The sequence below is a fragment of the Ctenopharyngodon idella genome, chromosome 10 (genome assembly GCF_019924925.1).
Source record: "Ctenopharyngodon idella isolate HZGC_01 chromosome 10, HZGC01, whole genome shotgun sequence".
In the NCBI taxonomy this organism is placed as follows: Eukaryota; Metazoa; Chordata; class Actinopteri; order Cypriniformes; family Xenocyprididae; genus Ctenopharyngodon; species Ctenopharyngodon idella.
The window spans coordinates 43,662,284-43,690,151 of NC_067229.1; the positions used below are offsets into that span (position 1 = coordinate 43,662,284).

Consider the following 27,868-nt stretch of genomic DNA (forward strand, 5'->3'; position numbering starts at 1 on the left):
GGATGAAAAAAGTATGTATTATTCTTATTATTAAATTTGACTTGTCTGGAGGGCCTTGGTTTAGGTTTATTAACAAACAATTAATCTGTCCTTTCATCAGAAGTTGCATTGGAGGGCTGTTTTGATCATTTTGAAATCTTTTTCTCTTGAGGCTGAAATATAAAACGGCACATTATGAGTACATCTTGTGAAAAAATGCAGCTCAGTTATTACCATTCTTTCATTCAATGTTTTTTTTTTCCCCCTGTGCCAAGCACATCCACATCAGCACAGCTGTTGAAAGAGAGACCACAAAGTGTCCGTATACATTGTTAAAAATTAACCACAATTAAATTTACAGTTCTTACCACAACATAAAATGTAACATGTAATATTAGTTATGGTGCATTATATCAGAGGGTGCAGCTTGAAAGTGTGCTTTACCATTCTGAAAGCTGAAACACAAACACATTGTGAAATACAGCACTCATGAATGATAATTTGTAAAAATGTCCACCAAAGATGATGCTGACTGAAATATCTTAAGTGATAGGATGTGTTTAAATGACCTTCTAAACCAAGGGTAAAATAAAGCATAGATAAGAGGATTCAGGCCTGAGTTAATATAGTAGACCCATGTAAGAAAATTCATAATTATAGAGGATATTACTGTATTTCTTGTTAGATAAAAAATATAGAGAGGTAACCAGCAGAGAATATGAATTGCCACAATGATTCCTAATGTCAGAGCAGCTTTGCTCTCAGATTTCCTCCTCACTGAACCTTCCATTACACTTTTACCACCCTTCACCAGAGCATTTATAACTTTCACTTGCTGATGTACAACATAAAATATCCTCAAATATAAAGTTATGATCAGGGTACAAGGACAAAGCAAGGACATGAACAGATCAGTGATTGTCCATGTAAAACTCATCATGAAATAACACTCTCCATGACATGCATCTGTTTTGTGTGATGTGTTAAAACGTCCATTGCTGCTTGACAGGGCAGTGGTATAAGCTGAAGAGCAAAACCAACAAAGACAGATGCTTATTAAAGTTTTAGTTGTGGTTATTTTCTGTGGGTACAGTAAAGGGTGACACACAGCCACATAACGATCAACAGCAATTAAAACTAAATTGCTGAGAGATGATGAGAGAAGCACCCCCAGAATTGCCATAAACAGTCCACATAAAGTGTCTCCAAAGTACCAACATGTCTCAATCAACTTTATGGCATCCAAAGGCATCACAATAAGTCCAATAAGCAGGTCAACCACAGCCAGAGAGAGAATGATCAGGTTGGTTGGAGTGTGAAGCTTCTTGAAGTGAGAGATGGAGATGATCACCAGCAGGTTCAGAAACACAGTCCATGCTGACAGCAATGAAAAAACCACATACATGATATTGTATTCATGTATGGAGCGTTTTCCCTTGATACATGATGAGTTGATGGCAGGAAAGCAGTATAGAGTCTCATGATCCTCTGTCTCATAGGCCATGAGTGAGTCTCCTCCTGTTAGGAGTTTGTTCTGCTCTCTTTACTGTCCTTTCATTTATACAGTTTCTGATCAAAATGACCAACCCATTTACCACCCACAGTGATGCTGCATAATGACATAACATTTTTCTTCGGTAACGCTTTAGAATACTGATCCTTCATTAATGAATAACTACAAAGGAACAAGTGAGTAATTCATTATTAACAATCTAGTAACTACTATTAACTAACAAGAAAGTCTGATTAATGAATTAGTAAATAATAGTGCTCAGTTGAAGTGGTAGTTCACTATTAGCTAATCAGTAACTACTATTTTTTTCATCCCTCCCAGAGAACTACTAAGAACTACTATATACAGGTTCATAATTAATGTGAATAATGCATAATGTATAATTAATTCTAAAGTAAAGGTCATGGTAACCCACTAGTAATGACTAAAGTATTACCAAATCCTTCAGAAGGAATTACTAATTATTTGGATCAGTATTCTAAAGTGAAAAACATGATAACTCTCTAGTAACTACTGAAGTCATTGTAAACTTTTGCTGTTGTAATGTATTTTTTTTTTAAACATAGTGACAGCTTCTATTTCAAAGGAAAAGAATGTTTCTAACATCTTTGAAGCAGTAGTTTACATTGGTCAAAAATCAAAAACAACAGCAACAAAAAATGCCTATTGTTTTATATACTAATTATTATTATAGCTTTTTACTATGGTAAACATGGAAATATACAGTAATTATATGCAGGTTTGGCTTGTGTATATAGGCAGGCAGGGCAAAGCCCTGCCAAAATATTCATCAGCTTGAAAACATAGATCCATACAATAAACTTCCAGTAATGTAATTTGTTAATCATAAATGCATTCAAAAATAAAACAGTTTTGAGTTGGCCCTGAGTTATGGAAATTACATTTATTTCCATGGAAATTACATTAAATTGCACAGTGCATGCCATTGTAAAGGCTGTAGGTCTGTCCACTCCCCTGTCCCCTTACGCATTTTCGGCTTTTCAGGTCCCAAGCTACCTCGATTACCACCCCCTGCCTTGAATTCACAAATTTATATTTATGTCAAGTCCCATCCTATTTTTTTACATTCAAAACGCAGAAATATGTCACAATAAAGAAATCAAGTCAGCCATAACTTCTATATTTTTTTATTATTATTATTTTGAATCAGATTGTTACTTTGATAATGTAGCAGCACAAATCATGAAGGTCACAGCTGTTAAGCCGTGTCTCTATTTTGGTCGCATATTTTTAAATTTGGCTGGTTTAGTGTACTTTGCAAATTATGGTGTGGACTTCTCACAAAGGTCACATGGGTTGTTGTTTTTTCATACAAGCTGTGACAACTGTCTTAATACTTTAAATAATAAATCTTCTGATAAATAATTTACAATAAACTCTGAAGACCAATCATAATTGTTATGGTTTGTTATTGAGTAAATGTGCCCCTGAGGGTGATGTTAACACCTGTACTGAATGGAGAGATGATCCATTCATTAAAGGTGTGAACACAAACACAGGTAAACACACACAGAGAATGCACTGATGCTCATTACTCAGGGGTCAGATAAATGATGTATTTTAGAAGTAGAACTCTTATTCAGCAAGTATATAGAAGAATTTCTTATGAACTATAAAAAAAATATTTTTTGAACTTGTAAATGAAGCAAATATTATTGGAATAAACATCATGTTTATCTGAATGTGTTATTGTTCAAATACATGCATAAAAAATGAATGGAAATGCCAAAGTAATATTTTCTTAGTTTTTGTCATCAATAATTTCTATCTACAGATTGGGGACTCATAATTTGAATGAAACCGATTATTTAACTGAGTTTATAAACACTATACAACCTATACAATACAATAATTAACTTTCCAGTACAGTATGTGTGATGGCAATGTTTACCTTTTTGTAAAATGTTGTATGGTAATGTAATATTCAGACAGTTTCATTACTTATTATTAAACCTACAGAAATTAATTTCTAATTCAAGCCAAAAAGAATTGTTTACCTTTTACTTGAAAATATGTTCTGTTCAATTTACTTCCAATTTTGAGTGACTTTTTGTGTGTGTGTGTGTGTGTGTGTGTGTGTGTGTGTGTGGTGCAGGTGCCAACAATACAGAGAAACACATTCCAATAGAACAAATGAATCAAACAAAAAAGTAAATGTTTCAGCTGACAACTGATTACACAATTTAGCAAGATTGGACATGTTCCTGGATCAACATCCCTGTTAACAAATAATTCTATAATAACAATAATAACAACTGTATGGTGAAGTGAATCAACTGATTCACTGATTTGACTCGTAATAATAATTACTAATGAATCTTTGATTCAAATAACTGTGATAGTTTATTTTATTGGATAAAAAAAAAGTATGTATTATTCTTATTACTGAATATGACTTGTCTGGAGGGCCTTGGTTTAGGTTTATTAACAAACAATCTGTCCTTTCATCAGAAACTGCATTGGAGGGCTGTTTTATCATTTTGAAATCTTTTTCTCTTGAGGCTGAAATATAAAACGGCACATAATGAGTACATCTTGTGAAAAAAATGCAGCTCAGTTATTACCATTCTTTCATTTAATGTTTTTTTTTTTTTTTTTTTTTCTCTGTGCCAAGCACATCTACATCAGCACAGCTGTTGAAAGAGAGACCACAATGTGTCCGTATACATTGTTAAAAATTAACCACAATTAAATTTACAGTTCTTACCACAACATAAAATGTAACATGTAATATTAGTTATGGTGCATTATATCAGACGGTGCAGCTTGAAAGTGTGCTTTACCATTTTGAAAGCTGAAACACAAATTCATTGTGAAATACTGCACTCATGAATGATAATTTGTAAAAATGTCCACCAAAGATGATGCTGACTGAAATATCTTAAGTGATAGGATGTGTTTAAATGATCTTCTAAACCAAGGGTAAAATAAAGCATAGATAAGAGGATTCAGGCCTGAGTTAATATAGTAGACCCACCAATTTATAATTACAGAGGATATTACTGTATTTCTTGTTAGATAAATAATATAGAGAGGTAACCAACAGAGAATATGAATTGCCACAATGATTCCTAATGTCAGAGCAGCTTTGCTCTCAGATTTCCTCCTCACTGAACCTTCCATTACACATTTACCACCCTTCATCAGAGCATTTATAACTTTCACTTGCTGATGTACAACATAAAATATCCTCAAATATAAAGTTATGATCAGGATACAAGGAAACAGCAAGGACATGAACAGATCAGTGACTGTCCATGTAAAACTTGCCATGAAATAACACTCTCCATAACATCCATCTGTTTTGTGTGATGTGTTAAAACGTCCATTGCTGCTTAAAAAGGCAGTGATATAAGCTGAAGAGCAAAACCAACAAAGACAGATGGTCCTCATGGTTTTAGTTGTGGTTATTTTCTGTGGGTACTGTAAAGGGTGACAAACAGCCACATAACGATCAACAGCAATTAAAACTAAATTACCGAGAGATGCTGAGAGAAGCACCCCCAAAATTGCCATAAACAGTGCACATAAAGTGTCCCCAAAGTACCAACATGTCTCAGTCAACTTTATGGCATCCACAGGCATCACAATAAGTCCAGTAAGCAGGTCAACCACAGCCAGAGAGAGAATAATCAGGTTGGTTGGAGTGTGAAGCTTCTTGAAGTGAGAGATGGAGATGATCACCAGCAGGTTCAGAAACACAGTCCATGCTGACAGCAATGAAAAAAACACATACATGATATTGTATTCATGTCTGGAGCGTTTTCCCTTGATACATGATGAGTTAATGGCAGGAAAGCAGTATTGAGTCTCATGATCTTCTGTCTCATAGGCCATGAGTGAGTCTCCTCCTGCAGGAGTTTGTTCTGCTCTCCTTACTGTCCTTTCATTTATACAGTATCTGATCAAAATGACCAACCCATTTACCTCCCACAGGGATGCTGCATAATGACATAATACTTTTCTTTTAATAGTTCAATCCTTGACAGTGAAATTTTCTGTGGAACAAGCACAATCCACAGTGTTATGCTGCATAAGGATACTGTCTGATCAATTTAATGCATCCTATAGGTCAGGGGTCGGTAACCTATGGCACACGGAGGGATAATCATATGGTTTGTCAGATGAGCACACTAGTGCAGGTTATAATCTTACAGTTTAATACTATTTATAGCTCTATCTTAATAAAACAGGTTGTGTGACTATGAGGAATGACTATGCATACAAACTGTTAAATAAATCTTATTCTGTTCTGTGACTATGAGGAACGAACGCGGAAGGACACGACGACAGAATAGAATAAGATTTATTTAACAGTTTGTATGCAAATATCGAATAGATTGAATGATAAAGTTCTTTGGCATATGCCCCGTCCATAGTACAATCCGGAGGGATTCGGAGCATTCATGCCACGTTTGTCATGTTATGATGGCCACGATAGGCCATAGTGAGAAGACAGAGTGGATGAATGAGTTGGCCTCGATAGGCCGAATGAAAAGCAAGCCGTATAGCTGTAAAATAATAGGTAAAGGATTGCCACCATTACCAGGAGTTTGTGTCAATAGTATACTTACCGCAGGAGATTTAAGTATAAGGAGTTTATGATATGCTGTAAACGTACTTGATGCTTGTTGAAACATAGCCTTGGTAATCTTAGATTTATCGGAAAAGAATGCCAGTAATGTAAATTGTGATTTGTTACTGATGATCAGGATTAGTCACATAAGTCTGAGGTGCTAGAAGACCGCATGTGTGGACCTTTGGTCCATGGAGTTAGTGGTTCACTTAACCCTGAGTGGAGTATATAAGGAAATTAGAGCGAGTGATATTGAATCATATGAAAAACACCACCACCAGTAGTTTGAATTAGGAACGTACTAGAAAAACGATGACACCAGTACCAGTACTTGCAAAGAGAAACATATCTTGATTATTACTTGATGAGTAATGATGGGCATTTGAGTTATTTTTGAGTCTGATCTTGCTTGGAACTTGAATGGTGAGGATGAACATGTACACGGCTTCTTGATAGAGGAGGCTGACGCCTCGCATCCAGCTGCGTTCGTAGCAGCAAAAGTCCAAGAAGAATGTCCTATGTAGAAATAAGTTGGAACACAGCAATCCTCTCAATCTGCTGTTAGGAGAATTCTAGACCACTCCATTGTGATTGGAAGCCAGATATTTTAGGTAAATAATAGAAGGTATATAGTTTCTAAAGGAAAGACTCATTAAGAGCACAAGTACTGAAATTCGATATGCTTGGATATGCTTGGGCGTGACTCCTGCTAATGGCTCGATAGAACTAAGCCGACAGGACTAACTGTCAGAACCTGCCAAGAGAACCCCCAAAAGAAATTAACCAGATAGCATGACAGATAAGAAATACTCAAAATACATAGACACAGATAAAGACTGAGAAAACCTCCTTGTACAATGCCATTGCAGAAGGGAAAACGCTTTACTTGATAACACTTTACTAGGTAACTTTAGCTAGCTATTTAACCCTGCAAAAGCTGCAAAAGATATTGCTATGTGCGCATCCACAATAGTCACGTCTCAGGAATTGCCAAAGTTGCACGTGTTTAGGTCCTGTCAGTTGTGCGCACACAGAGGTGTGTGACACGCGTGAACACCGAATTGGGTTCACTTTCGCATCTATTTGTGCTTGGACAGACACATACACTTTTGCAGCTTTAAAGACACAATATGTAAGAAAAATATACAAAAACCACTTGCTCAGTGTTTTATTTTTCATTCGATTGTGTTTATCCTAAATGTTATCAATAATTTGTAAATTCAGAGAATTCACAAATTTAAAATAGTCCCTTGTCACTTGTCGCCTGTCAATGACGTAATATTTGCATCATCCCGGATGTCGTCTTGTACTGCATAGTAACCATGGAAACAGACATTGACATCTTCGTGATGTCTAGCGGCACGCTGTTGTAGTTTCATTCAAACATTATGGACCATGGCAAGCAACTTTGGAATAAAAGGAGAATTGGAGCGAGGATCAATATGAGCGTGGCGTTTCCGAGATGCAAGAGCTTTGCGACAAACTTTGACTTGACAGAGCCGCTCTTGCACATTATAGATAGGTAAGCGAAAGTACATAAGACGAATTAATGTTCAGTAGCTCAATACGATGAAATGTTAGAATGTCATCAGTATAATATTGTAATGTTGATCTAGCTTACAGTCAACAGACTAGTAGGCTACACAGGATTGCATTACAACTTTTAACACGCTCAAATGCAGTTTAGTATGAGTAGTATTTCAGCACTTGCAAGCATTTCGGTAGAATGCATTGTCCTTCCTTTATATCCCCTGGGACTCACGTGTGGCACTGATATCGGTCTCTCATTAGCAATCGCGCCCGCGATTCCACGCCGAGATTGTGCCTTTAGCATGGATTAATTATATTAATTTAATGCAGTGAATACTATGCAGTGTTATATTATATTTGAATTATTCATGGCACATAGAAGTTTGGCCTGGTAAACCTGCAACACCGCCATTGAGTGCAGGACGGAAGCTGCTTGGCCGGCTGAGGTGTATGTCCTTCCAGCGAGTGTTGACGTGGTGCACAATGGGGCAGAGCCAAGGTGTGAGTCCTGCAAATCCTCAGCGTCCGAGGCCACTAGGGACATGCTGTCATCCAGCGGCTCTTTTTCAGATTTCCCAAACGAGACCAGGTCGCTCGCGATGGCAGAGGGGCGCTGGTCCGGGCGGGAGAAGTGGACGGGGGAAAGCTCTCTTTGTGGAGAAAGTGAGGCACGCGGGACCTGAGCCGACGTGAGCTCACTTTCATCTGAGCGCTGAGATCCTCTGCCCCACTGTTTTTTCCTCACAGGCTCCTGGGAGGAAGAAAACGGGAGGGCGTGAGGGGCAGAGTCGCGTTCTGAAAAGGACGCTATCCGCGAGCGCAAAGAGACGAGAGTCATACTCTCGCAATGAGAGCAGGTCGATTCAGTAAGCTTCTGCTTGGGACTTCCCCAGACATCACACGCACTCACTGTGCCCGTCATCAGCGTGTAGAGGGGCTCTGCACGTGCCACAATCGTGGTGCGACATTTGAAACAACGCCGCAGGAAATTTGCTCAGTGAAAAAATGCTCTTTCAGCTTCCAACTGCGGCTGCAGAAGGAAGAACACCGTAAGCACACGCTCGGCGCTGTGGGCGGCTCGGGTGCGAAGCGCTGACCAGGCTGCTTGAGAGCGGCGTGGAGGACAGAGCTGCTTGAGAGCGGCAAAGTGATCCAGCTGCTGACGAGGCGGCGCGCCAATCAGGGCTGCACAAGAGTGGCGAGCTGGGCGGCTCGAGCGTTTTCTTAAACTCCACGAACCAATGGTCGTGCAGTTTTCACTGCGTGATTAAAAAAGGCTTCAGAATTGGTGAAAACACGAGTTTCCCCGTTGCGACTTGCCTAAACGGCAGACGACGCAGTACGGAGTGTAGTATCGAAAGGGAGCGACGTGCTATATGTTACAATACAAACAAGCACGACGAGCGCTCACGTTGAACAGCGAGCGCTCTGTCCCAAACAAATGCGTGTGGTTGCACTATACAGCTCTGTTTATTATGTAGCCTATGTGATGAGAGAGAGCAAAAGAATAGGATTCTACACCCAAACGACATCAAAGTGCATAAAACAATGAAAATACTTAGCACTGAGATGAAATACTGAGATATGATGATGCGAGAATGGTGAAGACTGCAGCCGTGTCTTTCATGATACTGCTGAAACAAAGTTCGAAAACAATAGAAATCTGCAAAGAGAGGACCTGCATGCTTCTGAAATTTGGAACAGGAATCTTCTCTCTCAATGAACATTTGAATTGATAGGCTGACATGAACTTAAATGACACTGTTGCATTTAACGTATCCCATCTAAAATTAACATTTTCACACTGAAGTAGTAAATCGAACTACCGCTAACATTTTCTGTGTGATTACTTAGATAATCACAATAATATGTACATGCATCGTGAGAGAACATTGCTTACGCAGTGGTTCACTGGAGCTTAAGTTTTAAATTAAAACATATCAGTAACTTAAAGGCAGGCTGAATTATCTCCGCCGGCGTCGGTATCTGCGAATATAATTGTGGGTGGGAACAGAACTTATATAGAGGGTATGCACGTGACGTCACCGTCGACCGTTAGGACTGTGGTTACGCCCACTGAGTGGCAAAAGACTGAGTGGCAGCATTGGTTTAAAGCGTGAATGCCGCGAAAAACACACAAAACACATCCAAAACGGGAAAGAGCTTTGTGACTTACTGTACAAATAGCTTTGACAAAATCTGAGGTATATTTTTACAGACTGTTTAAAGCTACAGAAAAAAAGAAGCAAATGGATCGCTGCAATTCACAGAAACAACTGGACTCCAGGCAAAGAAACATGTTTTGCAGTTATCATTTTGCGTCAAAATGTTAGATTTTGGGGTAAAATCATCCCCTACATACTGTATTGTTATATATTGTGTTGACAACTCATCAATTAAATATTTACCATCTTATATTCTGCATAATTGGGTGTTTTTAAATAAACACTGACAAAAACTATACAAGTTTTAGGGCTGGACGATATGACGAAATATATAACATTGATATAAGTGATCACTCCGATTTAGACCTACCTATATTGTAGTTATATAAAGCGTTCACAGGCAGATTTGCTTTATGTATTTCCCCAGCGACGAAATCAGGTGCATATAAATATCAGGAAACACGATTCCTGGCTGCATGCCAATATCCATGAATTAGGTTTCTTTGATATGTCATAAGGAACACTTTCGAGCCCAAACTTTAGTGTAATCCTTTGTTTTACTCGCGTTTTCGCAGTTTCCCCTATTAAATCGAGTCATGCAGCAGGTTCTTTTGCCACTCAGTCCAGCTGAGGGAGCGCGTTCTGGCGGGAAAGTGACGTCTATGCATACCCTCTATACTCAGGTGACGTGTAATGATTGGTTAGATAATGAGTAATGACATGCATTAGAGTCTTCCGGGTAGAACTTCTGCTAAAGCTCTCATTTCTACTGACTACCAAACCAGACGGAACACACAGCAGAGATTCGTTCATTTGTTCTGTTGGAATGTGTTTCTCTGTATTATTGGCACCTGCACCACACACACACACAAATTGGATTAAGATTTAGTTGAAAAAAGCTACAATGTTCATTCAAAAATTGCTAGTAATTTGAACAGAACATGTTTTCAAGTGAAGGGTAAACACAATTCTTGTTGGCTTGAATTAGAAATTAATTTGTGTAGTTTTGTATATAAGTCAAGTCCTGTCATAAAGATTTTTTACATTCAAAAAGCTGTTTTAAGAAGAAATATGTCACAAAACAGAAATCAATAACTTATATAATGATATAATATTTTTTTATTTTGGTCACGTTTTTTTTTTTTTTTTTTTCATACAAGCTGTGACAACTGTTTTAATTATTTCAAATAATAAATCTTCTGAGAAATAATTTACAGTAAACGCTGAAGACCAATCATCATTGTTATAGTTTGTTATTGAGTAAATGTGCACCTGAGGGTGCTGTTACACTATACAACCTATACTAATTAACTTTCCAGTATGTGTGATGGAAATGTTACCTTATCTACCATTGCTCTTTTTTTCTTTTCTTTTTCTTTTTTTTTGCAGTAAAAGAGAATGGGAGTGTCGGGGTTGCGTCTCGTCTTTTGTTTGGGGTTGCTTGAGTTTGACTTTGGTTTTCACTGTTTCTAGATCAGTTTCCTTTGTCTGTGTTCATTAGTTTCTATGGTGACTCATGAGTTAATTAGTGTTTGCACCTGATGTTCATTTAGTTCACTGGTTTGTTTCAGTGTATTCAATCTCTGTGTTCATTTCAGTTCTTTGTCTGTTGTCATCACGTTTAGCTGTAGTTGATTCTGTTCCTGCCAGTGTTTTTGTGTGAATAAAGTTGCTACATTTAGATCTTTTCATTCCTCTTTATTTTCAACTAGCTGATTTAAAATGTTGTATGCTAATGTAATATTCAGACAGTTTTATTAAACTCATTATTGGTATTAAAACTACACATACATATCTAATTCAAGCCAACAAGAATTGGGTTTACCCTTTACTTGAAAACATGTTCTGTTCAATTTATTAGCAATTTTGAGTGAAAATTGTATCCTAGCTTTTTTCAAGTAAATCTTAGTCCAATTTTTGTGTAATTTTTAAATAAAAATAAAAGAATTTATAAACATTTTTTTTTTTTTTAAATTGATAAAAATTTGAAAACTTGAAAGTGTGCTTTTTTGTAGGACTCATAATTTGAATGAAACCGATTATTTGAGTTTATAAACACTATACAACCTATACAATACAATAATTAACTTTCCAGTACAGTATGTGTGATGGCAATGTTTACCTTTTTGTAAAATGTTGTATGGTAATGTAATATTCAGACAGTTTCATTACTTATTATTAAACCTACACAAATTAATTTCTAATTCAAGCCAAAAAGAATTGTTTACCCTTTACTTGAAAATATGTTCTGTTCAATTTACTTCCAATTTTGAGTGAATTTGTGTGTGTGTGTGTGTGTGTGTGTGTGTGTGTGTGTGTGTGTGGTGCAGGTGCCAACAATACAGAGAAACACATTCCAATAGAACAAACGAATCAAACAAAAAAGTAAATGTTTCAGCTGACAACTGATTACACAATTTAGCAAGATTGGACATGTTCCTGGATCAACATCCCTGTTAACAAATAATTCACAACTGTATGGTGAAGTGAATCAACTGATTCACTGATTTGACTCGTAATAATAATTTACTAATGAATCTTTGATTCAAATAATTGTGTGATAGTTTATTTTATTGGATAAAAAAAAGTATGTATTATTCTTATTATTGAATATGACTTGTCTGGAGGGCCTTGGTTTAGGTTTATTAACAAACAATTAATCTGTCCTTTCATCAGAAGTTGCATTGGAGGGCTGTTTTGATCATTTTGAAATATTTTTCTCTTGAGGCTGAAATATAAAACGGCACATTATGAGTACATCTTGTGAAAAAAATGCAGCTCAGTTATTACCATTCTTTCATTCAATGTTTTTTTTTTGTTTGTTTTTTTTTTCTCTGTGCCAAGCACATCCACATTAGCACAGCTGTTGAAAGAGAGACCACAAAGTGTCCATATACATTGTTAAAAAATAACCACAATTAAATTTACAGTTCTTACCACAACATAAAATGTAACATGTAATATTAGTTATGGTGCATCAGAGGGTGCAGCTTGAAAGTGAGCTTTACCATTTTGAAAGCTGAAACACAAATTCATTGTGAAATACAGCACTCATGAATGATAATTTGTGAAAATGTCCACCAAAGATGATGCTGACTGAAATATCTTAAGTGATAGGATGTGTTTAAATGATCTTCTAAACCAAGGGTAAAATAAAGCATAGATAAGAGGATTCAGTCCTGAGTTAATATAGTAGACCCACCAATTCATAATTACAGAGGATATTACTGTATTTCTTGTTAGATAAAAAATATAGAGAGGTAACCAACAGAGAATATGAATTGCCACAATGATTCCTAATGTCAGAGCAGCTTTGCTCTCAGATTTCCTCCTCACTGAACCTTCCATTACACATTTACCACCCTTCATCAGAGCGTTTATAACTTTCACTTGCTGATGTACAACATAAAATATCCTCAAATATAAAGTCATGATCAGGATACAAGGAAACAGCAAGGACATGAACAGATCAGTGATTGTCCATGTAAAATTTATCATGAAATAACACTCTCCATGACATGCATCTGTTTTGTGTGATGTGTTAAAACGTCCATTGCTGCTTGAAAGGGCAGTGATATAAGCTGAAGAGCAAAACCAACAAAGACAGATGGTCCTTATGGTTTTAGTTGTGGTTATTTTCTGTGGGTACTGTAAAGGGTGACACACAGCCACATAACGATCAACAGCAATTAAAACTAAATTACTTAGAGATGCTGAGAGAAGCACCCCCAAAATTGCCATAAACAGTCCACATAAAGTGTCCCCAAAGTACCAACATGTCTCAATCAACTTTATGGCATCCAAAGGCATCACAATAAGTCCAGTAAGCAGGTCAACCACAGCCAGAGAGAGAATGATCAGGTTGGTTGGAGTGTGAAGCTTCTTGAAGTGAGAGATGGAGATGATCACCAGCAGGTTCAGAAACACAGTCCATGCTGACAGCAATGAAAAAAACACATACATGATATTGTATTCATGACTGGAGCGTTTTCCCTTGATACATGATGAGTTAATGGCAGGAAAGCAGTATTGAGTATCATGATCCTCTGTCTCATAGGCCATGAGTGAGTCTCCTCCTGTTAGGAGTTTGTTCTGCTCTCCTTACTGTCCTTTCATTTATACAGTGTCTGATCAAAATGACCAACCCATTTACCGCCTACAGGGATGCTGCATAATGACATAATACTTTTCTTTTAATAGTTCAATCCTTGACAGTGAAATTCTCTGTGGAACAAGCACAATCCACAGTGTTATGCTGCATAAGGATACTGTCTGATCAATTTAATGCATCCTATAGGTCAGGGGTCGGTAACCTATGGCACACGGAGGGATAATCATATGGATTGTCGGATCAGCACACTAGTGCAGGTTATAATCTTACAGTTTAATACTATTTATAGCTCTATCTTAATAAAACAGGTTGTGTGACTATGAGGAATGACTATGCATACGAACTGTTAAATCAATCTTATTCTGTTTTGTGACTATGAGGAACGAACTCGGAAGGACACGAAGACAGAATAGAATAAGATTTATTTAACAGTTTGTATGCAAATATCGAATAGATTGAATGATAAAGTTCTTTGGTATAGGCCCCGTCCATAGTACAATCCGGAGGGTATCAGACGATTGCAGATCCTGCCTGAAGATGAAGGCAGGGGCGGAGCCTACTCCAAAAGAACTGAGAAAGAAAATACGCACCAGTTGGAGGATTCTTTGGATGACGTTCCTAAAATGTTAAACCAAAAGAGAAAGAGATAATTGAATTACACAGACGTTGATATAAATGTTAAAATCATTAACAGAAAGAATCGTTATGCCATAGCTTAAAGTATGTAAAGAATGCCATGTAGGCCATAACACATTGCCACAATAGGCCGAACACAGAAAGCTGCGTAGGCTGTAGACTGCCACGTAAGGCATAGAAGACCGCGTAGGCCGTGGAAGAGGCCCCGATAGTGCCAGCGAGCGTTCATGCCACGTAGGTCATGTTATGATGGCCACGATAGGCCATAGTGAGAAGACAGAGTGGATGAATGAGTTGGCCTTGATAGGCCGAATGAAAATCAAGCCGTATAGCTGTAAAATAATAGGTAAAGGATTGCCACCATTACCAGGAGTTTGTGTCAATAGTATACTTACCGAAGGAGATTTAAGTATAAGGAGTTTATGATATGCTGTAAACGTACCTGATGCTTGTTGAAACATAGCCTTGGTAATCTTAGATTTATCGGAAAAGAATGCCAGTAATGTAAATTGTGATTTGTTACTGATGATCAGGATTAGTCACATAAGTCTGAGGTGCTAGAAGACCGCATGTGTGGACCTTTGGTCCATGGAGTTAGTGGTTCGCTTAACCCTGAGTGGAGTATATAAGGAAATTAGAGCGAGTGATATTGAATCATATGAAAAACACCACCACCAGTAGTTTGAATTAGGAACGTACTAGAAAAACGATGACACCAGTACCAGTACTTGCAAAGAGAAACATACCTTGATTATTACTTGATGAGTAATGATGGGCATTTGAGTTATTTTTGAGTCTGATCTTGCCTGGAACTTGAATGGTGAGGATGAACATGTACACGGCTTCTTGATAGAGGAGGCTGACGCCTCGCATCCAGCTGCGTTCATAGCAGCAAAAGTCCAAGAAGAATGTCCTATGTAGAAATAAGTTGGAACACAGCAATCCTCTCCATCTGCTGTTAGGAGAATTCTAGACCACTCCATTGTGATTGGAAGCCAGATATTTTAGGTAAATAATAGAAGGTATATAGTTTCTAAAGGAAAGACTTATTAAGAGCACAAGTACTGAAATTCGATATGCTTGGATATGCTTGGGCGTGACTCCTGCTAATGGCTCGATAGAACTAAGCCAACAGGACTCCATCTAACTGTCAGAACCTGCCAAGAGAACCCCCAAAAGAAACCAGATAGCATGACAGATAAGAAATACTCAAAATACATAGACACAGACAAAGACTGAGAAAACCTCGTTGTACAATGCCATTGCAGAAGGGAAGACGCTTTACTTGATAACACTTTACTAGGTAACTTTAGCTAGATATTTAACCCTGCAAAAGCTGCAAAAGATATTGCTATGTGCACATCCACAATAGTCACGTCTCAGGAATTGCCAAAGTTGCACGTGTTTAGGTCCTGTCAGTTGTGCGCACACAGAGGTGTGTGACACGCGTGAACACCGAATTGGGTTCACTTTCGCATCTATTTGTGCTTGGACAGACACATACACTTTTGCAGCTTTAAAGACACAATATGTAAGAAAAATATACAAAAACCACTTGCTCAGTGTTTTATTTTTCATTAGATTGTGTTTATCCTAAATATTATCAATAATTTGTAAATTCAGAGAATTCACAAATTTAAAATAGTCCCTTGCCCCTTGTCGTCTTGTACTGCATAGTAACCATGGAAACAGACATTGACATCTGCGTGATGTCTAGCGGCACGCTGTTGTAGTTTCATTCAAACATTATGGACCATGGTAAGCAACTTTGGAATAAAAGGAGAATTGGAGCGAGGATCAATATGAGCGTGGCGTTTCCGAGATGCAAGAGCTTTGCGACCAACTTTGACTTGACAGAGCTGCTCTTGCACATTATAGATAGGTAAGCGAAAGTACATAAGACGAATTAATGTTCAGTAGCTCAATACGATGAAATGTTAGAATCATCATCAGTATAATATTGTAATGTTGATCTAGCTTACAGTCAACAGACTAGTAGACTACATAGAAAAGCATTACAACTTTTAATACGCTCAAATGCAGTTTAGTATGAGTAGTATTTCAGCACTTGCAAGCATTTTGGTAGAATGAATTGTCCTTCCTTTAAATCCCCTGGGACTCGCGTGTGGCACTGATATCGGTCTCTCATTAGCAATCGCGCCCGCGATTCCACGCCGAGATTGTGCCTTTAGCATGGATTAATTATATTAATTTAATGCAGTAAATACTATGCAGTGTTATATTATATTTGAATTATTCATGGCACGTAGAAGTTTGGCCTGGTAAACCTGCAACACCGCCATTGAGTGCAGGACGGAAGCTGCTTGGCCGGCTGAGGTGTATGCCCGTCCAGCGAGTGTTGACGTGGTGCGCAAGGGGGCGGAGCCAAGGTGTGAGTCCGGCAAATCCTCAGCGTCCGAGGCCGCTAGGGACATGCTGTCAACCAGCGGCTCTTTTTTAGATCCCCCAAACGAGACCAGGTCGCTCGCGATGGCAGAGGGGTGCTGGTCCGGGCGGGAGAAGTGGACGGGGGAAGGCTCTCTTTGTGGAGAAAGTGAGGCACGTGGGACCTGAGCCGACGTGAGCTCACTTTCATCCGAGCGCTGAGATCCTCTGCCCCACTGTTTTTTCCTCACAGGCTCCTGGGAGGAAGAAAACGGGACGGCGTGAGGGGCGGAGTCGCGTTCTGAAAAGAATGAGAGCAGGTCGATTCAGTAAGCTTCTGAGTGGGACTTCCCCAGACATCACACGCACTCACTGTGCTTGTCATCAGCGTGTAGAGGGGCTCTGCACGTGCCACAATCGTGGTGCGAAATTTGAAACAACGCCGCAGGAAATTTGCTCAGTGAAAAAATGCTCTTTCAGCTTCCAACTGCGGCCGCAGAAGGAAGAACAGCGTAAGCACACGCTCGGCGCTGTGGGCGGCTCGGGTGCGAAGAGCTGACCAGGCTGCTTGAGAGTGGCGTGGAGGACAGAGCTGCTTGAGAGCAGCGAAGTGATCCAGCTGCTGATGAGGCGGCGCGCCAATCAGGGCTGCACGAGAGCGGCGAGCTGGGCGGCAAGCTGGCAGAGCGGCGAGCTGAAAGTGAAAGTAAAGCTGCTCGAGAGCGACAAACTGCTTGAGAGCAGCGAGCAGAGGAGAGGCGAGCTGATCTTGCTGCTGCATGAATCAGTTTGCCAAGGCGAGACGGCCGCTTGTATAGCCGTTTAGTATGATATAGCTTATGAAGCACTCCTGTATCCAACCAATGATGAGACGAGATGTCAGAGGCGGGTGACGTCACGGACCAGGAAACTATAAAGCATACCCAGAACAAAGAACGCTAGCTTCTGTTGTCTTCAGCAAGCGCTCTCTATATCTTGTGTGTCTTATTTGGTGTTGTTTGTCCTGTTATCACAGTGATCTCTTCGTCTGAGGACAAGAGTTTCAAACAAATAGATATATAAAAACACACAATATATATAATGGCGGAGAATAAGCAGCAATTCACTAAGTGTGTGCCTCCTTGCACTCGATTTATCTCGGGTGGACACACACACGAGATGTGTGTTGTTTACATGGGAGTTGAGCATGCACAGGCAGCTCTCGAGGGGGCTGTCTGTGTACATTGCGAACGGCTCACTCTCAGAGTGTTAAGATCACGCCGGGCACTCTTTGACAATGAGGGTGCCGCGGTCAGTGTTCCCTGCGAATCAGGTCCCGCTGCTGCCGAGGCACAGGGGAGGCTGCATTCGTGGGGATCACAAATGGATCTGACAGAGGGGGGAGAGACGGGCCCAGCCTTATCTCTCTCCTTACCTGCCAGACCCAGTGTCTCTCCTCTGGTGGTGGAAGCACACGCTGCGGTTTCTTCCCCCCGGAGAGAGACACCGACGCTCAACATATCTTCCTCCGAGGAGGTTGACGTGGTAAGCGTCGGGACTGGAGATGAGGACCCGCCATCCTCGTCTCCAGCCTATAAGGAGCTGCTGGAGGTAGTGACTAGGGCAGTCGACAAGCTAAAAATAGACTGGCCTGCGGAGAGAAGCGAAACGAAGCCAAAAAGTAAACTTGATGAGTGCTTCCTCCCCGCACGGTCACTACCCCAGCGTCGGGGTCTGCCGTTCTTTCCCGACCTCCACACCGAGGTGTCGAGGTCGTGGAACAGACCAGTTCAATATCGTGTGTTCAGCCCCCAAACATCAACATATAGCAACATCGTGGGGCTGAAGCACTACGGCTATGGGGCGATGCCTCGGGTCGAAGAGACGCTTGCGAGCTATCTCTCGCCCGAGTCTGCATCGTTCCTTAAGACCCCGACACTGCCCACCAAACCTTTAAAGACAACATCGGGCTTGGTGGGCAAGGCTTATTTGGCAGCGGGTCAGGCTGCAGCTTGCCTCCATACAATGTCTATACTGCAAGCGTACCAGGCTGACCTGCTGGGGGAAATTGATGAGAGTGGGGAAGTGACATTTGAGTCCATACAAGAGCTGAGGAAAGCGACAGACCTAGCTCTCCGGGCCACCAAGGAGACGGCCAAGTCAATCGGCCGCTCTATGGCAGCCTTGGTGGCCACGGAGAGGCATTTATGGCTCAATTTGTCGGACATTAAAGAGAAAGACAAGAATGTCCTCATGGATGCGCCGCTGTCTCCTGTGGGCCTATTTGGCGATGCAGTGTCATCTGTCGTCGATAGGTTCCAGGAGACACGTATACAATCAGCGGCCTTCCAGAGGTTCCTTCCCCGCCACACTCATCCCCCCGAGGCTGCTGAGTGGGAGCAGCCCCGGCTGACAGCCAGCTCCTCGCCGCACAGAGCGCAGCAGAAAGCCAGTGTGGCCACCCGTGCTCCCCCGCAGAGAGCTTGGGGACCGGGGCGGCCAACACAGGCGAAGCCTTCCAGGGGTAAGGCAGATCTGAGGACCGTCATTATCTCTCGGAAGGCTTCAGAAAAGTCCTGACGCCAGCCGTCCAGGACCCATGAGGGCAGTCCCCTCCGGAGGGGTTCGGGTATTGAAAAATCTGGTATCCGTTCCCCTTCGGCGCCCTCAGGGGGCCGTTCTGCCAAACCTGCCACCCAGTGTGCGTCAGGGCGCAGCGGTCTCCACCGATCCTCCGAGGAGGATCGCCACTTGATTCGTTTGTCTGCCGGTGCGCCGTGTCAGACCAACGAGTCAAGTGCTCAAAAAACACCAGAGGCCAGTCTCGAGAGACTGGTTCCCTTAGTAGATTTTATGGCAGAATGGAAACTTCTCCCGAACATTTCGAAATGGGTGCTGCTCATCATAGAACAGGGTTACAGAATACAGTTTGGCTCTCGGCCGCCCAGGTTCAACGGGGTCCTTCCCACAGTGGTGACCCCAGAGCAGTCTCTGGTTATGGAACAAGAGGTTATGACGCTCTTGCAAATAGGAGCTATAGAGAGGGTTTCTCCTCCCAGCAAGCTGTCAGGTTTTTACAGCCGCTACTTCATTGTTCCAAAGAAGGATGGAGGGCTGCGTCCCATCATAGATTTACGTGTGTTAAATCGATCTGTACGAAAGCTAAAGTTCAAGATGTTTACACTCAAACAGATTATCCCACAGATCAGGTCCAAGGACTGGTTTGTGGCGATAGACCTGAAAGACGCATACTTTCATGTATCCATCTATCCTCATCACAGGAAGTTCCTCAGGTTTGCTTTCGGGGTAGTTGGTCCCAAACTACCCCTAGGTAGTTGGTCCCAAACTACCACGATGCAGGCATATCTATCCCCTGCTCATGTGAGTTCCATTCTCGGGGCCGTGAAAGGGGTGAAGTTAGGCCAGTCACTCACTGTAAAACAGTTTCAGAGACTGTTGGGTCTTATGGCAGCTGCGTCCAATGTGATACCTTTTGGCCTTCTGCACATGAGACCCTTGCAGTGGTGGCTCAGGACCAAGGGGTTTTCTCCGAGGGGAAATCCTTTTCGCATGATCAAAGTCACGCGGCGATGCCTTCGTGCTCTGGTCATGTGGAAAAAGCCTTGGTGCCTGTCCCAGGGACCTGTGTTGGGGACTTCTCGTCGTTGCGTAATGCTTATGATGGATGCTTCTCTCACGGGCTGGGGGGCGATCATGAGTGGTCACTCAGCTCAGGGTTTATGGGAGGACCATCAGGTCTCCTGGCACATAAATCGGCTGGAGATGATGGCGGTATTTCTTGCACTGAAATATTTCCTCCCAGACCTGAGGGACCATCACGTGTTGGTCCGCATGGACAACACGATGGTGGTCTCATACATCAACCATCAGGGGGGTCTGCAGTCTCGCCGACTTTGCAACTTGGCCCGTCGGATCCTCCTGTGGGCCCAGGGAAAGCTCCTCTCGCTGAGAGCAGCTTATATTTCAGGGCATCAAAATGTGGGAGCAGACGCACTGTCGAGGCAGGGGCCGAGGCCCGGGGAGTGGAGACTCCACACCGAGGTGGTGGAGCTCATCTGGAAAAAGTTAGGGCAAGCGGAAGTCGACCTATTTGCTTCGGGAGAGTCAACCCAGTGTCCACTGTGGTACTCCCTAACGCACCCAGCACCTCTGGGGCTAGATGCTATGCTACAGACGTGGCCGAGGCTACATGGAAAAAGTATGCCAGGAAGGGGTCAGCCTAATACTGGTGGCCCCATACTGGCCGACCAGGATATGGTTTGCGGACCTAATGTCTCTATTAGACGGCTCTCCAATGGAGCTTCCTCTCAGGCAGAACCTCCTGTCCCAAGCGGGCGGCACGATACTCCATCCCCGCCCAGAGCTATGGAAACTGTGGGCCTGGCCTCTGAGGGGGCAAGGCTCATAGATTCCGGTCTCCCAACCGAGGTTGTGGAGACCATTCTTCATTCCAGAGCACCCTCCACAAGGAAGCTATATGCATACAAATGGAAGTTGTTTTCTACTTGGTGTAGTCAACGCAATACGGACCCTGTCCAGTCATCTATTAGCCTTGTGCTTCAGTTCCTCCTAGAAAAGTTCTCGGAAGGGTTATCTCATACGACATTGAAGGATTATGTAGCGGCCATCTCGGCTTATCATGCTCCTTTGGGGGGTTCCTCGGTGGGTCGAGACCCCCTTGTCATACGCTTCCTTCGTGGCACACTGAGGCTGAGGCCTGCAGTGCGTACGAGAACTCCAGCCTGGGGCTTGGCTATAGTGCTAGAGGGGCTAGCCGAGGCTCCCTTCGAACCACTAGAGGAAGTGTCAGAAAAGTTCCTCACTCTGAAGACGAAATTTCTTCTTGCAATCTCATCTCTTAAAAGAATAGGAGATTTACAAGCACTGTCGGTTGCTCCTTCGTGTCTGGAATTTGCGCCTGGCGTGGTTAAGGCTTTCCTACACACTAGACCTGGCTACGTGCCAAAGGTCCCCACCAATGTCCCGGGTCCTATCGTACTCCAGGCTTTCTGTCCTCCTCCTTTTGCAAGCTCGGATCAGGAGAAACTCAATCTGCTTTGCCCTGTTAGGGCTCTAGATACATACGTCCACAGAGCTGCCCTGTGGCGAAAAACAGACCAGCTGTTTGTGTGTTACGGGTCCCCTAAGAAGGGGGGCCCAGCATCTAAGCAGAGGATGAGCAAGTGGGTGGTCGAGGCCATCTCACTTGCTTACGAAGCAACTGGACAGCCATGTCTACTAGATGTCCGTGCTCATTCCACCAGGGGTATGGCGGCCTCGAAGGCATTAATGTCAGGAGTGTCATTGAATGATATATGTGATGCAGCTGGATGGTCATCCCAGCACACATTCATTAGGTTTTACAACCTGGACGTAAGCTCCACTCCGGGTTCCTCAGTTCTGTCCACTAGATAACAGACAGGTACTTGGTTCTACGGCTTAGTTGGGACAGCGTTCCCATAACGTCATATGACGTAGCGTCGACAGTTCCAATGAAAGGGAACGTCTCGGGTTACTTGTGTAACCCTGGTTCACTGAATAAGGGAGCGAGACGCTACGTCGCGTTGCCGTACCCCCGGCATACCCGTGAGCGTCTTGCTTCGCCATAATCCAGAAGCTAGCGTTCTTTGTTCTGGGTATGCTTTATAGTTTCCTGGTCCGTGACGTCACCTGCCTCTGACGTCTCGTCTCATCATTGGTTGGATACAGGAGTGCTTCACGACGCAATACACAGAGAGTTCCCATAACGTCATATGACGTAGCGTCTCATTCCCTTATTCAGGGAACCAGGGTTACACAAGTAACCCGAGACGATTCTACACCCAAACGACATCAAAGTGCATAAAACAATGAAAATACTTATCACTGAGATGAAATGCTGATATAGTGATGACGCGAGAATGGTGAAGACTGCAGCCGTGTCTTTCATGATACTGCTGAAACGAAGTTCGAAAACAATAGAAATCTGCAAAGAGAGGACCTGCATGCTTCTGAAATTTGGAACAGGAATCTTCTCTCTCAATGAACATTTGAATTGATAAGCTGACATAAACTTAAATGACACTGTTGCATTTAACGTATCCCATCTAAAATTAACATTTTCACACTGAAGTAGTAAATCGAACTACTGCTAACATTTTCTGTGTGATTTAGATAATCACAATAATATGTACATGCATCGTGAGAGAACATTGCTTATGCAGTGGTTCACTGGAGCTGAAGTTTTAAATTAAATCAGTAATTTAAAGGCAGGCTGAATTTTAAACGAGCTATATCCAACGCCGGGAAGGTGAACGCCGGCGTTGGTATCTGCGAACATAGTGGGTGGGAACAGAACTTATATAGAGGGTATGCACGTGACGTCACCGTCGACCGTTATGACTGCGGTTATGCCCACTGAGTGGCAAAAGCATTGGTTTAAAGCGTGAATGCCGCGAAAAAACACACAAAACACATCCAAAATGGGAAAGAGCTTTGTGACTTACTGTACAAATAGCTTTGACACAAAATCTGAGGTATATTTTTACAGACTGTTTAAAGCTACAGAAAAAAAGAAGCAAATGAATCGCTGCAATTCATAGAAACAGCTGGACTCCAGGCAAAGAAACATGTTTTGCAGTTATCATTTTGATAACAAAATGTTAGATTTTGGGGTAAAATCATACCCTACATACTGTATTGTTATATATTGACAACTCATCAATTAAATATTTACCATCTTATATTCTGCATAATTGGGTGTTTTTAAATAAACACTGACAAAAACTATACAAGTTTTAGGGCTGGACGATATGACGAAATATATAACATTGATATAAGTGATCACTCCGATTTAGACCTACCTATATTGTAGTTATTTAAAGCGTTCACAGGCAGATTTGCTTTATGTATTTCCCCAGCGACGAAATCAGGTGCATATAAATCTCAGGAAACACGATTCCTGGCTGCATGCCAATATCCATGAATTAGGTTTCTTTGATATGTCATAAGGAACACTTTCGAGCCCAAACTTTAGTGTAATCCTTTGTTTTACTCGTGTTTTCGCAGTTTCCCCTATTAAATCCAGTCATGCAGCAGGTTCTTTTGCCACTCAGTCCAGCTGAGGGAGCGCGTTCTGGCGGGAAAGTGACGTCTATGCATACCCTCTATACTCAGGTGACGTGTAATGATTGGTTAATAATGAGTAATGACATGCATTAGAGTCTTCTGGGTAGAACTTCTGCTAAAGCTCCCATTTCTTGAAAGAAAAGTTACTTGCGGGACTACCAAACCAGACAGAACACACAGCAGAGATTCGTTCATTTGTTCTGTTGGAATGTGTTTCTCTGTATTATTGGCACCTGCACCACACACACACACACACAAATTGGATTAAGATTTAGTTGAAAAAAGCTACAATGTTCATTCAAAAATTGCTAGTAATTTGAACAGAACATGTTTTCAAGTAAAGGGTAAACACAATTCCTGTTGGCTTGAATTAGAAATTAATTTGTGTAGTTTTGTATATAAGTCAAGTCCTGTCATAAAGATTTTTTACATTCAAAAAGCTGTTTTAAGAAGAAATATGTCACAAAACAGAAATCAATAACTTATATAATGATATAATAATATAATATTTTTTATTTTGGTCACAAGTTTTTTTTTTTCTCCATACAAGCTGTGACAACTGTCTTAATTATTTCAAATAATAAATCTTCTGAGAAATAATTTACAGTAAACTCTGAAGACCAATCATCATTGTTATAGTTTGTTATTGAGTAAATGTGCACCTGAGGGTGCTGTTACACTATACAACCTATACTAATTAACTTTCCAGTATGTGTGATGGAAATGTTACCTTATCTAACATTGCTCTTTTTTTCTTTTCTTTTTTTTTTTTTTGCAGTAAAAGAGAATGGGAGTGTCGGGGTTGCGTCTCGTCTTTTGTTTGGGGTTGCTTGAGTTTGACTTTGGTTTTCACTGTTTCTAGATCAGTTTCCTTTGTCTGTGTTCATTAGTTTCTATGGTGACTCATGAGTTAATTAGTGTTTGCACCTGATGTTCATTTAGTTCACTGGTTTGTTTCAGTGTATTCAATCTCTGTGTTCATTTCAGTTCTTTGTCTGTTGTCATCACGTTTAGCTGTAGTTGATTCTGTTCCTGCCAGTGTTTTTGTTTGAATAAAGTTGCTACATTCAGATCTTTTCATTCCTCTTTATTTTCAACTAGCTGATTTAAAATGTTGTATGCTAATGTAATATTCAGACAGTTTTATTAAACTCATTATTGGTATTAAAACTACACATACATTTCTAATTCAAGCCAACAAGAATTGTGTTTACCCTTTACTTTAAAACATGTTCTGTTCAATTTATTAGCAATTTTGAGTGAAAATTGTATCCTAGCTTTTTTCAAGTAAATCCTAATCCACTTTTTGTGTGATTTTTAAATAAAAATAAAAGAATTTATAATTTTTTTTTTTTTTTTTTTTAAATTGATAAAAATTTGAAAACTTGAAAGTGTGCTTTTTTGTAGTAATCTTCCAGTCACAAAAATTTCTAGTTTTAGCATTGGTGTCAAGCTTTGTCGTTGAATCAACTGATTCACTGATCAGAATTATTCATAAGAATAATTCACTAATGAAGCTCCTATTCAAATAACTGTGATAATTTATTTTATTGGATAAAAAAGTATGTATTATTCTTATTATTGAATATGACTTGTCTGGAGGGCCTTTGTTTAGGTTTATTAACAAACAATCTGTCCTTTCATCAGAAGCTGCATTGGAGGGCTGTTTTGATTATTTTGAATCTTATTGTCTTGAGGCTGAAATATAAAACTGCACATTTTGAGAACATCTTCAGTTGTTCTTCAGCTCAGTTGTTACCATTCTTTCATTTAATGTTTTATTTTTTTTTTTCTGTGCCAAGCACATCTACATCAGCACAGCTGTTGAAAGAGAGACCACAAAGTGTCCGAATACAGTGTTAAAAATGAACCACAATTAAATTTACAGTTTTTACCACAACATAAAATGTAACATGTAATATTAGTTATGGTGCATCAGAGGGTGCAGCTTGAAAGTGAGCTTTACCATTTTGAAAGCTGAAACACAAATACACTGTGAAATTCAGCAGTCATGAATGATAATTTGTAAAAATGTCCACCAAAGATGATGCTGACTGAAATATCTTAAGTGATAGGATGTGTTTAAATGACCTTCTAAACCAAGGGTAAAATAAAGCATAGATAAGAGGATTCAGGCCTGAGTTAATATAAAAGACCCATGTTAGAAAATTCATAATTACAGAGGACATTACTGTATTCTCTGTTAGAGAAAAAATATAGAGAGGTAACCAGCAGAGAATATGAATTGCCACAATGATTCCTAATGTCAGAGCAGCTTTGCTCTCAGATTTCCTCCTCACTGAACCTTCCATTACACATTTACCACCCTTCATCAGAGCGTTTATAACTTTCACTTGCTGATGTACAACATAAAATATCCTTAAATATAAAGTTATGATCAGGGTACAAGGAAACAGCAAGGATATGAACAGATCAGTGACTATCCATGTAAAACTCATCATGAAATAACACTCTCCATAACATGCATCTGTTTTGTGTGATGTATCAAAACGTCCATTGCTGCTTGACAGGGCAGTGGTATAAGCTGAAGAGCAAAACCAACAAAGAGAGATGGTCATTAAGGCTTTAGTTGTGGTTATTTTCTGTGGGTACAGTAAAGGGTGACACACAGCCACATAACGATCAACAGCAATTAAAACTAAATTACCGAGAGATGCTGAGAGAAGCACCCCCATAATTACCATAAACAGTGAGCATAAAGTGTCTCCAAAGTACCAACATGTCTCAATCAACTTTATGGCATCCAAAGGCATCACAATAAGTCCATTAAGAAGATCAGCAAAAGCCAGAGAGAGAATAATCAGGTTGGTTGGAGTGTGAAGCTTCTTGAAGTGAGAGATGGAGATGATCACCAGCAGGTTCAGAAACACAGTCCATGCTGACAGCAATGAAAAAAACACATACATGATATTGTATTCATGTCTGGAGCATTTTTCCTTGATACATGATGAGTTGATGGCAGGAAAGCAGTATTGAGTCTCATGATCCTCTGTCTCATAGGCCATGAGTGAGTCTCCTCCTGTTAGGAGTTTGTTCTGCTCTCTTTACTGTCCTTTCATTTATACAGTTTCTGAATAAGACTGACCAACCCATCTACCACCCACTAAATCACTAAATTAAAAATTATTAAAAAAAAATAAATAAATAAAATAAAAAAAAAGGTGTTAACTGGTAAGAGGTAGAATGTACTGCAGTAACACACGCATTCACCGCTCTGAATTACATGTTCATCTAATTACAGTTACTGTTCTCATAAAAATACTATTACTTGTGTTACAAGTAGAATTTTAGATCTAAATGTAACTTTAAATGACAAAAAAATTAGCAATATTATTTTTTTGCCAGAATTATTGCACTTCATTTCTCTTATGCACGCCATTTGTTTGACACACATGCCTGCTGGGCCAGAACTTCAAAACTTTGGCCAAGACTGCTGCCATTTGGTAAAATAATAATAATAATAATAATAAATGAATAAAAATAGCATGACTTCATGTCAAATCAAAATCATGTTTTGACAATAATTGCCAGTAGATGGCTGAAGTGTTCCAAGCATCCACCAGCATTGCAAGATTTCTAGATATTATGCAATAAACCTTTGCATATTTTAAACATCATCTAACTATTGTTTGTCAAAGTTTGGTATATATTTTTAAGTATAATAATTTGTTCTGTGGTCTGCTTAATCAGAAATTGGCAGAGGTCTCTTCATATTTCTGCACAATGATCATTCACACCACAGAGAAAAATGAAATATCAAATGAAATACTTATAATGGCCTGATGTATTCAAAACAAATACACACTGATTGGTGTTCTTAAATG

The 27,868-nt window shown here is 40.5% G+C and overlaps 1 protein-coding gene and 3 pseudogenes across 1 annotated transcript; all 4 read right to left on the reverse strand.

Annotated features, from left to right (window-relative positions):
* Positions 1-466: 466 nt before the first annotated feature.
* On the reverse strand, positions 467-1,482 carry LOC127520334 (trace amine-associated receptor 13c-like; annotated as a pseudogene).
* A 2,292-nt stretch (positions 1,483-3,774) lies between these two features.
* LOC127521390 (trace amine-associated receptor 13c-like) lies at positions 3,775-5,403 on the reverse strand (annotated as a pseudogene).
* Positions 5,404-12,835: 7,432 nt separating this feature from the next.
* Positions 12,836-13,839, reverse strand: LOC127520335 (trace amine-associated receptor 13c-like; annotated as a pseudogene).
* Positions 13,840-26,032: 12,193 nt separating this feature from the next.
* LOC127520336 (trace amine-associated receptor 13c-like) lies at positions 26,033-27,436 on the reverse strand. The gene has a single exon (XM_051908322.1). The coding sequence runs from the start codon at positions 27,047-27,049 to the stop codon at positions 26,033-26,035; it is 1,017 nt and encodes a 338-aa protein (XP_051764282.1). The 5' UTR covers positions 27,050-27,436.
* Positions 27,437-27,868: the final 432 nt, after the last annotated feature.